Source organism: Heterodontus francisci, chromosome 13 (assembly GCF_036365525.1).
Source record: "Heterodontus francisci isolate sHetFra1 chromosome 13, sHetFra1.hap1, whole genome shotgun sequence".
NCBI lineage: Eukaryota > Metazoa > Chordata > Chondrichthyes > Heterodontiformes > Heterodontidae > Heterodontus > Heterodontus francisci.
The window spans coordinates 7641204-7659802 of record NC_090383.1 but is presented as its reverse complement, the minus strand read 5'-3'; the positions used below and the strand labels follow the sequence as shown (position 1 = coordinate 7659802).

Sequence of the window (18599 nt, the reverse complement as noted above, 5' to 3'; positions counted from 1 at the left end):
GAGAGGTGATTTGATAGACGTATTCAAAATCATGAGGGGTCTGGACAGAGCAGATTGAGAAAAACTGTTCCCACTCGTGAAAGGATCGAGAATGAGAGGGCACAGATTTAAAGTAACGGGTAAAAGAAGCAAAAGATAATGAGGAAAAAGTTTTTCACACAGCGAGTGGTTAGGATCGGGAATGTACTGCTTGAAAGTGTGGTGGAGGCAGATTCAATCGAGGCTTTCAGGAGGGAGTTAAGACAGTTATCTGAAAAGGAAGAATGTGCAGAGTTATGGGGAGAAGGCGGAGGAATGGCATTGGGTGAATTGCTCGTTCCGAGAGTCAGTGCAGACACGATGGGCTGAATGGCCTCCTTCTGTGATGCAAAGTTTGACATCGAGCCACATAAGGAGATATTAGTGACCAAAGATTTCGTCAAAGAAGGAGGTCTTAAGGTGTGGGAAAGGAAAGGTCTGTGACAAAGGGAAGGTCAGAAAGATGGCACTGTCCTACAGAGATTGCCTGCTCCCTGCACCCACTCTATATTTAAAATCAAGTCACATTTCACTGTTCCCTATTCTGATCCATTCAGTCTCATGACCTTCCTTCCTTCCTCCAACAACCTTCAGCTTTTGAAAACCTTGCTTGTCCACTACTTCCTGATTTACCAAAGAGCAGGTGAGTTCTCCCCAGTGTCCTGGACAATATTTATCCCTCAACCCACATCGCTAAAACAGATTATCTGATCATGATCCCATTGCTGTTTGCGGGAGCTTGCTGTGCACAAATTGGCTGCTGCATTTCCTACATTACAATAATGACTACACTTCAGAAGTACTCCATTAGCTGGGAAACATTTTGGGACATCCTGAGGTTGTGACAGACGCTATAGAAATACAAAGTCTTTCTTTCCGCCCTTTCAACATAAGTAATTTCCTGACCGTGGGCTTTGGGCCTTCATTCTGATTTCTGAAGAGAAAGGGGAAAACACAGAGTTTCCCATTGCACCCACACGACAATACAGGATTCATGTATTGTGCTACTTTAATCACTCCTTCATTGGCGGCCAGGCCTTCAGCAGCTTGGGCCCTAAGCTCTGGAATTCCCTCCCTAAACCCCTCCGCCCCTCTCTCTCCCTTTGAGATGCTCCTCGAAACCAACTCTTGGACCAAGTTTTTGGTCACCTGCCCCGATATATCCTTATGTGGCTAGGTGTCAAATTTTGTTTGATAATCACTCCTCTTGACAGTTTACTTAAAGGTGCCATATTGTTGTTGTTGTTGTATGGTGCGTCACCATGGAGGGTGTTGTACAGTGAAATGCACTGGTTGAGGGGCTGATGGAAGCAGCTTCAGTCGGAACTCTCAAATGGGAGTTGGATAAATACGTGAAAGGGGAAACATTTTCAGAATGTGGGGGAACAGCAAGGGAAGTGTGGGACTAATTTGATAGTCCTAACAAGGGGCTGGGACAGGCACGATGGGCCTCCTTCACTACTGTAAGATTCAATATTCTGTTGCCTCCCTGTGTGTAGTCGAAGTAAAGCCACATGTCAGGTGTCCAGTCCTGACGTAGCCTTGTTTATTATTTCGAGTGATAAAACTATGGGATCAAAATTTCTGCTGGGGTTCTCCCGATATCCCGTGAATCTTTGACAGGGGATAGCGGGGTGCCCCTGGAGGAATGGCGTAAATGGTTGTTTACGACGTTCCTTCGGAGCTTTTGCTGAAGGTGTAGTGAGCGTTCAAGAGAACCTCCAGTGGAAACATTGCCTCAGGTGATTTTATTGGAAAGTCCTTCAGCTTAGTTGATCTGGAACGCCTCCGCTCTGCCAGTTGTCATTCGAGTATTAGGACTGAATATTTCTAGACATGAAGTTGTACAAAATGCTGGGGGAGGTGGTATCTTGAATGTCCAAAGCCAGAGTAACCACTAAGGGGGTTTCTAAGGAGAAATATATAGCTATCTACAATCCTACCATGCTGTCTAATTGATGGGCAAAGCTTTAAATTCAATCAACAATGAACTGTGAAACAAGCAGCAGTTTTAAATCCTGACCTGTGTAGCAAACCTTCTCTATGCCAACAGCCTCACCTTTCATTTTCTTGAGCAGGGATGAAAAAAACTGTTTAAATTCCCCTCACTGGATGGAGACTTAAACAATTAAAGATGTCCTATCTTGTGTTTTGTAAGGAAGGTTCCTAGTTGCTTGGCAAGTCGTGTTGTGTGTACAATGTGCGGCTTCTTATTGCTTGGGAGTAGGTGTACGAGAGGATTAGAGGTGTTGGTTTAATGTATTGAGCTCATTTCTGAGTCAGGAGATTGTATTCAAGACCCACTGCAGATACTTGAGCAGATCATCTAGGCTGACACTCCCAGTGCAGTATCGAGGGAGTGCTGCACTCAGATGCCGTCTTTCAGATGAGATGTTAAACCAAAGTCCTGCCTTGTGTGTTCAGTTGGCTGCTGAAGATCTTATGATGCTATTTAACCAATCACGAGGAGTTCAGCCTCCCATTTCTGCCCCAGCACCATTAAAAAAGATTAACTGGTTATTCTACCCATTGCTACCAACACCATCCCTCTCTCTGGCAACTGCCCGAAGTTGAACCAGACATTGGTGTCATGTTTGACCCCGAGATGAGCTTCCAACCACATATCCGCACCATCACCAAAAACTGCCTACTTTCACTTCTGTAACAGTGCCAAGCTCCACCCCTGCCTCAGTTCATCTGCTACTGAAGCTGTCATTCGTGCATTTGTTACCTTTTTCCAACCTAAATAAACTTGAGCTGATCCAAAACTCATCTGCCGTTACCCTAACTCGCACTAAGTCCCGTTCCCCTATCACCCCTGAGCTCACTGACTACATTGGCTCCCGGTCAATGAGAAAACTCTCATCTTTGTTTTCAAATCCCTCCACGGTCTCTCCCCGCCCTATCTCGGTAATCTCCTCCAGCTCTACAGCCCTCCGAGAGCTCTGCGCTGCTCCGAGCCTCTTGCGATTCCCTTATTTTAACTGCTCCATCATTGGCCGCCGTGCCTTCAGCTGCCTAGGCCCTAAACTCTGAAATTCCTCCCCTAAATGCCTATGTCTCTCAACCTCCCTTTCCTCCTTTAAGATGCTCCTTAAAATCTACCTCTTTCTGAGCCTAGTTTCTCCTTATGTGACTTGGCGTCAAATTTTGTTTGGTAACGCTTCTGTGAAGCTCCTTGGGGTGTTTAGTTAGGTTAAAGGTGCTATATAAATGCAACTTGTTGATGTGACACGTCGCTTGTCTAAAATGGTTGCTCCACTTACCTACATATCAACAGTCACGACCTTCAAAAGTATCTCGCTCTGCATAGCCCTTTTTGAGATGTTTTCATAAGGTGCTATATAAATGTAATTGTTCTTTTTTAAAAAAAAACACTACTGACATCTCTGAGCAAGATTTTTCAGTTTCTGTGTGTCGTTTCCCACAGATATGCAGAGCCTGGAGAAGCTTCTACGAGATGCTGTGGTGGGCGGTCAGCCCCGAACCCATAGACCCTGGAAGAAAATCCTCATCCTAGTGGAGGGAATTTACAGGTATGGCACTGTACTCGTTTTCAAATCCCTCCAAGGCCTCGCCCCTCCTTATCTCTGTAATCTGCTGCAATCTTACAACCCTCCTCTAATTCTGGCCGCCTGCACATCTCTGATTTTCAACATCATTGGCGACTGTGCCTTTAATTGCTCTAAGCTCTGGATTTCCCACCCTAACCTTCTCCGCCTCTCTACCTTTCTCCTCCTTTTAAGACACTCTTAAACCTGACCTCTTTGACCAAGCTTCTCGTCATCTGCCCTAATATCTCCTTTGTTTGATAACACTCCTGTGAAGTGTCTTGTTTACTGCGTTAGAAGGTGTCGTTCAGCATGCTGCGTGTCAGTGGTACTGCACTGTTGGGATCCCTTTGCTGTGGATCCATGATCACTGCCTGCCCCATCTACCCTGGTTCAGTACTAGCAAACTATGTGTATAGTGTGCTGCATTTAAACCACCTCCCTAGCTTACACGACCACAGAATCACAGAATTGTTACAGCACAGAGGAGGTCATTGCGCCCATCGTGTCTGTGCTGGAGTTGCAAGCGTCTCTTCTGTTGCAAATATGCTTCTGTTTTTTCATTTTACAAGCGGGACCATGTGGTGGTTTTGATCCCTGGTGTCACAGCCTTGGGAAGGCGACAGGACCCCCCCCCCCACTCCCCCCCCCCCCCGGCAGTATCTTCAACTGGACAGGGAGTTACTCGCTGTACCTGATTATGGTGTGCCGAAAAATCCAGAGACTTGAGCCAAAAAATCCAGGCTGACACTCCAGTGCAGTCCTGAAGGAGTGCTGCACTGTCAGAGATGCGGTCTTTCAGATGAGATATTAAACTGAGGCTCCGTCTGCCCCCTCAAGTGGATGTAAAAGATCCCACGGCCTCTATTTTAAAGAGAAGGGAAGCTTGGTGGGGGAACAGACGTGCACCGGTGTCCTGGCCAATATTTATCCTTCAAACAACATCGCAGTACAACCCGGTTATCTGACTATATCACATTGTTTCAACAAAAGCAAAACACTGTGGATTGCTGAAAATTTGAAGGAAAAACAGAAAATGGGGGAAGTGCTCGGCAGGTCTGGCAGCAACTGCGGAGAGCGCAACAGAGTTAACCTTGCGGGTCGATAGCGGATGAGGTCATTCTGAAAGGGAGGTAATCGACCTGAGACCTGAAACGTTAACTCTGTTATTCTCTCTCCGCAGATGCTGCCAGACCTGCTGGGCATTTCCAGCATTTTCTGTTTTTAATTGTCATGTATTGTTTGTGGGAGCTTGCTGTGCACAAATTGGCTGCTGCGTTTCCTACGGTGCGGCAGTGACTACACTTTGAAAAGGACGGCGGTTCTTTGGGGCTCTTGCAGGTGGTGAAAGGTGCTATGGAAGTACAGGGTGTTCTTTTTTTGTCCTTAGATTTCCGTGGGTATGTGCCTCTTCCCACCGACCCCAACTTCCATCGCAGGTCTCCTTCCCAACATTACACACTCGGGTGGTTGAAAGAGGCTCAAACTCCTTAGTCCTCCTCTGTTTAGGATGTTGCCCCATGAGGGGTCCGGTAACAAAGAGGCATTTTGCACGTATGGTGTCAGAAGGGCACAGTCCTGTTGTGCCACTCCAGAGCCGCGGCGTGCCACATTCGAGTTACCATACAAAGCATGTAGGATGGACTGTATCGAATCACCTTTCAACCCATCATGACTGTGCCCGAGCCGACCGGCTGGTGCCCGCTCCCTCCCACTCCCCTGCTCTCTCCCCGTAGCCCTGCAAATATTTCCCTTTCGAGTATTTTGCTGAATTGTAGTGTAAAAATGTAATGAAGGCTGTCGCTCAGAAGGCATCGAACCAGTAGTGATCTAACTCCACATGGGGTTGGGAGCTTTACGAAAATGAACCAAAATGTGTTACGTCACTGTGTGTGCGTTTGTTCTTGTTTTTGCAGCATGGAGGGGTCAATGGTACGCCTGCCGGAGATTGTAGCTTTAAAGAAGAAATATAAATCCTACTTATACCTGGATGAGGCCCACAGTATAGGAGCAGTGGGGTCCACGGGCCGTGGTGTAGTGGAGTACTTTTCTGTTGACCCCACTGATATTGACGTGCTGATGGGCACCTTCACCAAAAGTTTTGGAGCAACTGGAGGGTACATTGCTGGCAATAAGGTAACATTTGAAAGCCCGCTCTCGCTCTCGCTCACACTCACGCTCCCTCGCTCTTTCTCTCTCTCTCACCCTTCCTCTCTCTCTCACCCTTCCTATTGTGCAGGAGCAGCTGCTGCTGTCTTCCATTTATTATTTTGTTTGTAGGAAACACTGGTTAGCAGCACCTCATTGTACGCATAAAGGAACCTGTACTGTATGGTGAAGGGACGTGGAGGAGAAGGATAACGAATGATGTGTGCTTGTCACGCACCCTCCAGTGCACTCCAGCTACCTTGAGAATCACAGAATCTCAGAATCGTTACAGTACAGAGTGTGGCTGCAGTGGAGGTTTACTGGAATGGTACCAGGGGTAGGGAGAGACTGGGGATACTCTCCTTTCGAGCAGAGAAGGTACAGGGGAGATTTAATGGAGTCGTTCAAAAGCACAAAGGATTTTGATAGAGTAAATGAGGAGAAACTGTTTTCAGTGGCTGAAGGGTCGATAACCAGAGGGCACAGATTTAAGGTGTTTGGCAAACGAACCAGAGGCGACACGAAGAAAAAAACATTCAAGCAGCGAGTTATTGTGATCTGGAACGCGCTGCCTGAAAGGGTGCTGGAAGCTGATTCAATAGGAACTTTCAAAAGGATAAATACTTCAGAGGAAAAATTTGTGGGGCTATGGGGAAAGAGTAGGTGAGTGGGACTAATTGGATAGCTCGACCAAAGAACCAGCACAGATATGATGGGCAGAACGGCCTCCTTCTGTGCTGTACCATTCTCATTCACTCAGGGTGGCTGGGACCTGGAGTGTGTTACACCACAATAACAGGCCATTCGGCCCAACAGGTCCGTGCCAGTGTTTATGCTCCACATGAACCTCCTCCCACCCTCCTCCTCCTCACCCCATCAATAAATCCTATTCCATTCTCCCTCGTGTTTATCCAGTTCCCCTTAAATGGATCTATGTTATTTGCCTCAACCACTCCCTGTGGGAGCGAGTTCCACTTTCTCACCACTCTCTGGGTAATGAAGTTTCTCCTGAATTCCCTGCTGGATTTATTAGTGACGATCTTATGGCTCCAAGTCCTGCAGCAGGATTTTCGGAGACCGGTGGGGTTGAGCACTTAGGGTGGGCAGGCGTGTAATTTTGCGCTGTCGGCCGTCTTGCCAGTTTGCCAGCTCCATCCTGCCCCTGAGCCATTTTTGGGAAGGTCAGATCCACCGCGGAATGGCGCGGCTCACTTGTTAAGTTAATCAAAAGGCCAATTAAGGCCAATTGATCAGAAGCCAACTGGAGTTTTCATTAGCCTGCGGGCCCCCTGCAGCATCAGGACCCCCTGCGGCCTATCGGCGGCAGACTGGCAGCTCAGGATGACTGCGAGGCCCTCCCCACCGCTGTGTACCTGGCTGCGGCTGCAGGCTTCCCTGTGGAGGGGCTTCCCCTTCGCATAGGTGGTGCTGCAGCTGTGGCTATTTTTTGATTGGAAACTTTTAAAAGTGCTGAGAGTATTCCTCAATATGCAGGGGCCCTCTCTCTCTCTCCCTTACCTGCCACGGCAGGCTGTAGCTGCTCCCCAGCTGAAGGGCCTCCTATTGGCCCTCCAACTTCCAGAGCCTGCCTGCTATCCTTATTTGAACAGCGAGCCCGCCCTCTGGCCGCTAATGGGCCAATCCAGGCAAAATCCATATCGGGTGACTGCTCCCAGCACGGTGCGGAGCCGGGATCCAAAAGGCACAATCCTGCCTGTGAGTCTCGTGTTGCTGGTAGATGTGGCTTTTCGCAGGGACGGGGGCGAATCGCGCAGACAGTTCTGTTTTCAGCTTCCATCGTCGCAGCATGTACTGACACGCGGGGAATCTCTGCGTCATCCCACACCCTGCCCTCAAGCAGGAGTCCAGTGGGCACTGAGACAAGGGGAAAGGCAGAGCAATCGAACACAACTTCCCATCAACATCGGGGTCTTTGTTTCGCAAGCATTGCATTGGTTGACCAAACACTTGGACATGATACCGTTTTCATCAAAATTATGTCGTAGAAACATGAAGTTGAACAGACGCAGTTGACAAATTGTGTCTCGTGCCGACGACATTGGTTTGGTGTAAATAAAACTGGGTACTATTCCTTTCCATGCATAAAGGCCAGTGACTTCTTAACAAGGGCACTCACCAGTAAGTTGCAAATTTCCCTACTTGGAACTGGGTTTTGCTGCAATCACTCTTCACGTAACCGATATTTACGAGGAAAATGCTAATTGGAGAGAGAATGGATTCAAGGCTGCAGTACCATCGAGTGCCTGCTGCAAGTGCTGTTGAGAACAGTGTGCCTCATAACATTGTGAGCAGCAGTGTCCCTCACAGGAACCCAGTGTTACAGCAGTACCTGAGAAACTGGAATCCATCTGCCCTCTGGTGGTCACATTTCTATAATTGTACAAACACAGACAATAGGAGCAGGAAGAGCAAGCTCTACGGCAGCGAGGCCTGGACAACGTATGCCAGCCAAGAGCGACGTCTCAATTCATTCCATCTTCGCTGCCTTCGGAGAATACTTGGCATCAGGTGGCAGGACTATATCTCCAACACAGAAGTCCTTGAAGCGGCCAACACCCCCAGCTTATACACACTACTGAGTCAGCGGCGCTTGAGATGGCTTGGCCATGTGAGCCGCATGGAAGATGGCAGGATCCCCAAAGACACATTGTACAGCGAGCTCGCCACTGGTATCAGACCCACCGGCCGTCCATGTCTCCGCTATAAAGACGTCTGCAAACGCGACATGAAATCATGTGACATTGATCACAAGTCGTGGGAGTCAGTTGCCAGCATTCGCCAGAGCTGGCGGGCAGCCATAAAGGTGGGGCTAAAGTGTGGCGAGTCGAAGAGACTTAGTAGTTGGCAGGAAAAAAGACAGAGGCGCAAGGGGAGAGCCAACTGTGCAACAGCCCCGACAAACAAATTTCTCTGCAGCACCTGTGGAAGAGCCTGTCACTCCAGAATTGGCCTTTATAGCCACTCCAGGCGCTGCTTCACAAACCACTGACCACCTCCAGGCGCATATCCATTGTCTCTCGAGATAAGGAGGCCCAAAAGAAAGAACAAACACAGACAATAGGAGCAGGAAGAGCAAGTCGTACAGTCCCTCCAGTCTGCTCCCCCATTGATGCTTGCAAGAAAGGAATGCTATCCTTTAGTACGAGAGGAATTGAAAATAAAAGTAAGGATGTTATGCTTCAGTTACACAGGGCATTGGTGAGACCACATCTCGAATACTGTGTGCAGTTTTGGTCTCCCTATTTAAGGAAGGATGTAAATGCCTTGGAGGCAGTTCAGAGGAGGTTTACTAGACTGATACCTGGAATGAATGGGTTGGACAGACTGGGCTTGTTTTCACTGGAGTTTGGAAGAGTGAGGGGAGACTTGATTGAAATATATACTTTGCTGAACGGTCTTGAGAAGGTGGGTGTGGAGAGGATGTTTCCTCTCGTGGGGGATTCCAGAACTAGGAGGCACTGTTTTAAAATTAGGGGTTGCCCTTTTAGGACAGAGATGAGGAGAAATGTTTTTCTCTCAGAGGGTTGTGCAGCTTTGGAACTCTCTGTCTCAGAAGGTGGTGGAGGCAGGGTGATTGAATATTTTTAAGGCGGAGGTAGATAGATTCTTGTTAGGCAAGGGAATCAAAGGTTATCAGGGGTAGATGGGAGTGTGGAATTCGAGACACAAACAGATCAGTCATGATCTGATTGGATGGCGGAACAGGCTGGAGGGGCCGAATGGCTTACTCCTCCTAATCTGTATGTTCGTAAAGGAGGGCAGAAAGAAAATGATTACTGTACAAATACAGCTAGAGTACTGCGTATAGTTCTGGTCACCGGGTTACAGGAAGGTTGTGATTGCACTAGAGAGGGTACAGAGGAGATTTGCTAGGAAGTCGTAGAGTCATTTACGGCAGTGCAAGGCCATTCGGCCCATCAAGTCCATGCCAGCCATGTGCTGTAAATTTTCTAAGATTCTATAACTGACAACCGTTTCAGTTTATATTGCAGAATTTTTGGCAGGAGCCATAATTATTCAAGAGTCATAAGATCGGTTCACATTGCTCTGCGTTCCAGATCTCAGCCTCACTGCTGTGAGGCAATGCTGAGTGGGGATTCTAAAATCTCCCAGCGCGGGGAAGGGAAAGTCAAATGGAAAGCTTTTATTCGCCGCGTCTTGCAAACCACCTTTAATCTCATGTCTGGCCTGTGATTGAACTTTTCTAACAGTCCAATTTAAGTGACGTCCCCAATCATTTTCTTACTCCTCCTATCCAGTACTGACGCACGTTAGCCAAGCTTTCGACCGATTCTGTATGGTGTGGTATATTCATAAAATGATACGGCACAGGAGGAGGCCATTCGGCCCATTGTGCCTGTGCCGGCTCTTCAATGGAGCTAGCCAATTAATCCCACTCCCTTGCTTTTTCCCCACAGCCCTGATTTTTTTTTGCCTTCAAGTCTTTTATCCATCTGAGTGTGTTTATAATCCTTCTACGTTATATTGCTGCAAAGCAGACCTTACTGCCTTGGTGCTACTGCAAAGGTGCCTTTATATTGTATCTCTGGCACTTGGCTGAGTAATATATTTTGTGAAAAATTGCAACTTGCTTAAAGGGGGAACGTTTGACTGGAGAGCAAGGGCTTTGTGGATAGTGTTCATTTTGTGGGAACACTGTTCGTTTGGGAGTAGCGTGCTCGGTGCATTGGCATCTGAGCAGTTAAAGTTCTGTCCTATTACATTTTACCAAACCTGTTGACCAAAGCATTTGATTCTTTTGCAGGAGCTTGTGGATTATCTGCGAGCGTATTCTCACAGTGCTGTCTACGCTGCTTCAATGCCTCCGCCAATAGTGGAACAAATTACCCGATCGCTAAAGTGCATCATGGGACTCAACGGGACAACAATTGGTAAGGAAATTTACTAACCATGTATCTTACAGTTCTGCTTTTCCGCATCCTGCGCGCAGGGTCCAAGGCTGCCTTCTAGCTTCTGTTGACAATTCAAAGGAAAAATCGCAGTGCCCGGAGAGTCGCAAGATGTTTTCTGTTCAAACATCCATGTGCCAGCTGTGGCTCAGTGGGCAGTGCTGTCACCTCTGAGTCAGAAGGTTGTGGGTTCAAGTCCCACTCCAGAGAGCTGAGCCTATAATGTAGTCTGTCACACCAGTGCAGTACTGAGGGAGTGCTGCACGGTCAGCGGTGCTGTCTTTTGGATGAGACGTTAAAATGGGACCCTGTCTGCCCCCTCAGGTGGACGTTTAAGATCCCACGGCACTATTTCAAAGAAGAGCCAGGGGAGTTATCCCCGGTGTCCAGCCACTATTTATACCTCAATCAACATCATAAAAACAGATTATCTAGTCATTATCACATTGCTGTGGGATCTTGCTGTGTGCAAATTGGCTGCTGTGTTTCCAACATGACAACAGTGACTACACTTCAGAACTACTTCATTGGCTGTAAAGCATTTTGGGACATCCTGAGGTGGTGAAAGACGCTATAGAAATGCAAAGCTTTCTTTATAAAATATGTAAATTGCACGTGGGGGATTGTGTCACCCAGGAGTGTAACATCTCACCTTTACGTTTTTCTGCTTTTCCACAGGTATCGAACGAGTGCGGCAACTCGGAGTGAACACCAGATATTTCAGGCAGCGTTTACGTGAGCTGGGTTTCATCACTTATGGGAATGACGATTCTCCCGTTGTACCGCTACTCTTGTACATGCCTGGCAAAGTAGGGTACGTTTTCCTATCCTGTTCTATCTTCCTCGCATCTCCTGCAAAACACCTTGAGGATATTTTTATTTCCCGCATTAAAAAGCGCTATATAAATGCAAATTGGCACCAGTGCCTTTCCTGTTCTGTTCTACATCCTGTGTGAGCCGTATCCTTACTCGCACAATTCCCATTCACGCATCGTCCTTGTGCTCGCTGACCTGCGATGGTTCCCAGACTGTCGACGCTCAATTTTCAAATTCACATCCTTGTTTTCAAATCCCTCCGTCTCTCTCTGACGCCCTACAACCCTCTGAGATCTCTGCACATCCCTAATTCTTAATCGCTCCACCATTGGTGACCGTGCCTTCAGCTGCCGGGGCCCTAAGCTCTGGAATGCCCTCCCTAAACCTCTCCACCTCTCTGCTCCTTTAATATGCTCCTTTAAAACCGACCTCTTCATCTGGCCTAATATCTCCTTATGTAACACGGTGTCAAATCTTATTTGATTGTCGCTCCTGTGAAGAGCCTTTGGATGTTTTACTACACAAAAGGTGCTATATAAATGCAAGTTTTTGTTGTTGTCACCCCGGTATTGTTTCTTGAACAGCCGTGTTGTAACCAGAAACTCTGCTTTCAGTGCGTTTGCCAGGAGAATGCTGAAGAAGAACATTGGAGTGGTAGTAGTTGGATTTCCTGCCACTCCCATTGTGGAATCTCGGGCTCGCTTCTGTCTGTCTGCAGCCCATACACGGCAGATGTTGGACACGGTGAGTTTCTGCTGAACATTCTAACGCTCATAGAGTCATAGAACGTTTAAGGCACAGAAGGAGGCCACTTGGCCCATGTTTTGTTTTTTTTGTTTTTGTTTGCCAACAGTGAAATTCTTGTTCAAGCAGCTCTCTCTTATTTTTCAGTCTGCTTCTCAATAGTAACTTCACTTTAGGACTGACGTGAACACTTTAGAGATGGGTGCAGAAAAGGTTTACGAGAACGGTTCCAGGTTGTAACAGAGAGGGTTGATGAGGGTAATGCAGTTTATGTGATGTACGTGGACTTCCTCTGATAAAGCGCCACATAACAGGTGCGTCAGCAAAGTTAAAACCCGTGGTACAAAAATGACGGTGGCAGCATGGATAGAAAGTTGGCTGAGTGACAGGAAACAGAGAGTAATGATGAGCGGTTGTTTTTTGGACTGGAGGAAGATATATATGGGGTTCGCCTGGGGTTGGTAATAGGACATCTGCTTTTCTTGATATATATTAATGACTTAGACTTGGATGTACAGGGCACAATTTCAAAATTTGCAGATGATACAAAACTTGGAAGTATTGTGAACGGTGAGGAGGCTAGTGATAGATTTTCAAGAGGACTTACAGGCTGGTGGAATGGGCAGACACGTGTCAGATGAAATTTAATGCAGAGAAGTGTGAAGTGATGCATTTTGGTAGGAAGAATGAGAAGAGGAAGTATAAAATAATGCGTACAATTCTAAAGGGGACGCAGGAGCAGAGGGACCTGGGGGTACAGGTGTACAAATCGTTGAAGGTAGCAGGGCAGGTTGAGAAAACGATTAATAAAGCACACGGGATCCTGGGCTTTATAAATAGAGGCATAGAGTACAAAGGCAAGGAAGTTATGATGAACTTTTATAAAATACTAGTTAAGCCTCAACTGGGGTATTGCATCCTATTCCAGGCACCACACTTTAGGAAGGATATGAAGGCTTTTGAGAGGGTGCAGAAAAAATTGATGAGGATGGTTCCAGGGATGAGGAACTTCAGTTACATGGATAGATTGGAGAAGCTGGGACTGTTCTCAGAGAAGAGAAGGTTGAGAGGAGATTTGATAGAGGTGTTCAAAATCATGAGGCGTCTAGACAGAGTAGATAGGGAGAAGCTGTTCCCATTGGCAGAAAGGTCAAGAATCAGAGGATACCGATTTAAAGTGATTGGCAAACAATCTCAAGGCGACATGAGGAAAAACTTTTTTTTACCCAGTGAGTGGTTAGGATCTGGAATGCGCTGCCTGAGAGTGTGGTGAAGGCAGATTCAGTTGTAGCTTTCAAAAGGGGATTGGATAATTATCTGAAGAGATAAAATTAGTAGGGCTATGGGGAAAGGGTGGGGAGTGAGACTGGCTAAATTCTTGGAGAGCCTGCGTGGACTCGACAGGCCGAATGGCCTCCCCTGTGCTGTAGTCATTCTATGATTCTATTTCCAACATAAGCAACCCCACGTTGTAATACTGATCTCTGGTTACAGAGCCCTGCACTGTGCTAAAACACAGGCTGCAGGGAAAACTCCTGCAAATCACTTTGTCAACTCAATCTCAGTAATACGCATAGATTTAAAAATAATAATTTGGCCACTATTTGAGTATGCAACTAGGAAAGATTGTTTAAAGGTTAAAGACATTAACTAAATAGATATTTTATGACCCATTTTGCCGGTTGCATGGGAAGCTTAATGGAGGCAATTCATTTATCGCTAATTATATACAATTTCTGCCATTCCCCAGCTTTCTCCCTGTTTCTCTCCTCTCAAAAGTGATTTATCAATTCTTAAATGCAATATAAAATGTTCATCTAGATTTGTGAACAGATAATTGTAAGGTGGTTTGGGTAAGAACTGGTGTAGAATTGTCCACGTGATGCTGTTTTAAAAAGAGGGGATGATGTACTTTAAAGTTAGTTAAGTTAGTTGCATATGCAGTGATTGAAACATGAACGGGTTTTGGTAAAATGGATACCAGGAGAATGTTTCCACTTATGGGGAAGAGTAAAGCCAGAGGCCATTAATATAAGATAGTCACCAAGGAATCCAATCGGAAATTCAGAAGAAACTTTAGGTAAAGAATGATGACAACGTGGACCACACTACCACAGGGAGTGGTTGAAGCAAATAGTATAAGGTGCATTTAAGGAAAAGCTGGGCAAGCTTATGAGGGAGGAGGCTCGAGTGGAGCATAAACGCCAGCATGGACTGGTTGGGCCGAATGGCCTGTTTCTGTGCTGCATATCCTATGCGTGGTTTCAGTAACTTCCAATCACTCAGTGGAGGTAGTAACCTCCTGTTACTCAGGCAAGGCAATAGGAACCTGCCTCTTCCCCTTCCCCTGCCTGGGATCAGAACCCCAGCACAGAATGGGGATCTACCCTGACATCGCCCCAGCCAACGTCGCTCAGCAGCACACCACAAAGCATGATTACCATTGGGCCTGCTTTGAAGCTACAGATTACCTTTGCCAGTCACCACCCAATTAGCCCAGAAATCCTCAACACTCTGGTATATCTCACCTCCTCCTGACTTCCAGGGACCAACCTCGCCCAACATCTCTTGACCAGTGTCTAAAACAGGCGAGATTGGCACCAGCTCACACTCCCACAAACGAAGACAAGCGAGATGGAACAAGCTTCGAAGCGTCTCCATGAGTCTCCACCCACCATCACCTCGAGGTTGTTGCGAAAAGATACTCCAGACACTGCCTAAAATATCTCTTGTTTATATATGTGTCCCTTCACTCTCTTATATACATGCCGCATTTCTGGAAACTCTTGAAGTGACGAAAACCAAACTCTTTCTCCCATTTTTCAGTTCATCTCTGCACTCCTCCAACCTTGGCCTCTTGCATGTCCCCGATTTTCATCGCTCCACTATCGGTGGCCATTTAACTGTCTGGGCCGATAGCCCTGGAATTCCCTCCCTACACCCCTCTTTCCTGCGTTAAGGCGCTTCTTAAAACCTGCATTTTCGGCCAAGCTTTAGGTCTAATATGTGGCTCGGTGTGAAATTTTGTTTGATATTTGCTGCTGTGAAGCGTCTTGGGATATTTTAATACGTTAAAGGCGCTATATAAATGCAAGTTGTTTATTAAGGCAGCAGCTGGCCTTTTAGGTTAGTGATTGTTTCACAACTGGAATTATAGGTCAGTAATTTCTTGCTTGAGGCTGGACGGACAGGGTCTCAACATGAAAAATCATTGTACAGGAACGCAGGGATAGATGGTTCTCTTGGGCAGCCCATTGTCTGACTGGAAAGGAATGAGTGAACTTCAAGCATCATGACACTAGCCTGGATGTGGAACCACTAGAGGGCAGTTTAGTGACATTTCAGATCCTGAAATGGACCCAGCTCCCTTTTCATTATTATGGGGCCATCAGAACAGGAGGAGGCCATTCAGCCCCTCGAGCCTGTTCCGCCATTCAGTGCGATCATGGCTGATCTGTGACCTAACTCCATTAACCCACCTTGGTGCCATATCCTTTTATATCTCTGTAATCTCCCCCAGCCCCACAACCCTCCGAGACCTCTGCTCTCCTCTAATCCTGGCCTCTTGAGCATCGCCGATTTTAATCGCTCCACCATTGGCGGCCGTGCCTTCAGCTGCCTGGGCTCTAAGCTCTGGAATTCCCTCCCTAAACCTCTCCACCACTCTCTCCTTTAAGACTGTCTTTAAAGCATGTATTTTTGACCAATCTTTTGGTCGCCTGCCCATAATATGTTGCTTGAAGCCAAATTTTGTTCAATAATCGCTGCTGCACAGAGCCTTGGGGCATTTTACTATGTTAGAGGGATGAGGGAATTTAGCTACAAGGGTAGGTTGGAGAATCCTTGGAGCAAAGGAAGTTAAAGGGAGATCTGATAGGGGATGTGCATGATTCTGACAGGTTTAGATAAGTGGACAAAGAAAAGCTGTTTCCATTAGCTGATGATACAAGAACTGAGGGACACAGGTTTAAGGTTTTGGGCAAGAGATACAGGGGGAAATGTGAGGAAGGACTTTTTTTACGCAGCGAGTGGAAATGACCTGGAACTCGCTGCCAACAAGGGTGGTGGAAGCAGAGATGATGAATGATTTTAAAAGGAAATTGGATGGGCACTTGAGAGAAATAAACCTACATGCAACGGAGAGTGAGGCGGGGAATGGGACTGACTGGATTGCTCTACAGACAGCTGGCATAGACTCGATGGGCCGAATGGCCTCCTGTGCCATAATGACTCTAAATCTTCCCTGGTACTAGACACAGGAAAAACGGGGCATTGACCCATCTCACTGACACTTTTATATCAGATTTCCTGACCAACAGAGGCAGAGCTGTAGCTGGAATGGGCCGCAACCTCAGCTGTGACCCCCAAAGCGAGCTATCAGGCACTCCCTATTTTATAAAATGGGAGCCTTTTAACAGGCGAGGCATTTAAAGGGGAGCTGGATAAACACATGATGGAGAAAGGATTAGAAGATTTTGCTGATAGGGTGCGAAGAATCATAAACGGAATGAATCAATTGGGCCAAATGGCCTATTTCTGTGATGTAACTGCGATGTAATTTTGACACTACAAATGCCCTGCCTCAGGTGGTAGCACTTCGCCTCAGGGTCACAAGATTGTGGGTCCAAGTCCCATTCCAGGGCTTGAGCATCAAGAGCAAGGTTAACACTCCCTGTGCAGTACTGTGGCAGTGCTGCACTGTCAGAGGTTCCGTCCTCTGGATGAGATGTTAAATCAAGGTCCTCTCTGTCCTCTTGGGTGGATGTAAAAGATCCCATGGCACTATTTTGAAGAAGAGGGGTGGAGGCGGTGAGTTCTCCCCGGTGTCCTGGCCAATATTTATCCCTCAATCAACATCAATAAAAACAGATTATCTGGTCATGATCACATTGCTGTTTGTGGGATCTTGCTGTGCACGAATTGGCTGCTGTGTTTCCTACATCACAACAGTGACTACACTTCAAAAAGTACTTCATTGGCTGTAAAGCGTTTGGGACATCCTAGGGTCATGAAAGGCGCTATATGAATGTAAGTCTTTTTTTTTAAAAAAACGTTAACTGTTGCAGGTGCTGAACGTCCTGGATGAAATGGGTGATTACCTGCAATTTAAGTACTCCAGGCGGTCGTCCTGCGTTCGTCCCGAACTCTACAACGAGTCGGGCTTTGAACTGGAAGACTGAACCTCGCCCATGGTGTGGAACGTGAGCTACGAGAAGTGTTACAAGCACATGCCCCTCCGCTGCATCGCGGTGACGGAAATAGCGGGCGCCCTCTTTAACGAGCGTGAATCGGGGGTGGGTAGGGGAATAAGGGAGCAGGAGGAGATGGAGGCGGGATCGCTAAGTTTCCACGCAAGGGGAGAGATCCAGCGGGCAAGGGCGGAGTGACACACCATGTAACATACCACCAATATAGTCTCGTGCACATACTCCTGCAAATGTGCCAGAGCTGTGGGACATGGGGAGACGGTGAGATCAGCAACAAAAAAAAAAAAATCCAGGAGCCTAGTTCACAGTTGTTCATTCTGTAGATGTTTGTTCAGTCCCACAATTTGTCTTTTTGGAGTGTTTTAACAAAAAAAAAGAAAAAAATTATTTAAAAAAAAAAATTGTTGCTGTTACTCCGAGCAAATATATTTATCTTTAGATGCAACTATTGCAATAAATATTAATTCAGGAATTTCCCAAAGGTTCAACTCAGGCATGTTCAGGTGGGTCATCGTTGGGTTTTGAATCACCTGCAATTGGATTTTGAGGCTGCTGAAGGCCTGGTATTATTCATAACTGTGGATATTTAGCTGGGAACTGTTGCCAAAGAATTGTCTAATCATATGGAATTTTGTTGAAACGTTATGGAAAAAAAAAACCTGTAAATACAGAAATTATAATTTTTGTAAACCTTTTTCTGAGGTCCTTTTGAGACTCATTTAAAATATTGCCCTGAGAGGCTGGGGCGGGGGCGGGGGTGGGGGGGGGGGGGGGGGAGGGAAATATGTTTGGATGCGTATTTAGAATGTTCCGACAGTGCAGTTTATATCATTTTTAAAAATGTGACATTCTTTCTGCAAGTGAGATTGTAAAATTTAAAAAAAGACGTTTTTTTTTTTAGGGGAGCAAGAAAGGGTTAATTACTGCAGCTGTCTATACAAGGCTATGCCTTGCTTTTTAATTTAATTTTATTTTTCATTGCCTCATTTTCCTCTTTTTTTTTTAATAATCTAGGTTTGTGCGTGCTGCTTTAGCGTGCTCGCGCTGTCCTGCTTTAGCCACAGGGGGACAGTGTAGGCCGAACCACAGGCTATCTGCTTGACCGCTGCTGTGAATCCTTTTGGTGAAAGGACTTAGCTGGGGAATGACCACAGTCCCTTCTCTCGTCTCAGGGAAAGCCGAAT

The 18599-nt window shown here is 46.6% G+C and overlaps 1 protein-coding gene across 1 annotated transcript in view; it reads left to right on the top strand.

Moving 5' to 3' along the window:
• sptlc3 (serine palmitoyltransferase, long chain base subunit 3) overlaps positions 1 to 18162 on the top strand; it is a 95625-nt gene extending 77463 nt beyond the window's left edge. The window contains exons 7-12 of the mRNA XM_068045650.1: positions 3449 to 3554; positions 5486 to 5705; positions 10504 to 10630; positions 11327 to 11462; positions 12079 to 12208; positions 17275 to 18162. Coding sequence (XP_067901751.1) covers positions 3449 to 3554; positions 5486 to 5705; positions 10504 to 10630; positions 11327 to 11462; positions 12079 to 12208; positions 17275 to 17388 — 833 coding nt within the window. The 3' untranslated portion in view covers positions 17389 to 18162. The remainder of the gene's footprint in view (positions 1 to 3448; positions 3555 to 5485; positions 5706 to 10503; positions 10631 to 11326; positions 11463 to 12078; positions 12209 to 17274) is intronic.
• The last annotated feature ends 437 nt before the right edge of the window (positions 18163 to 18599 follow it).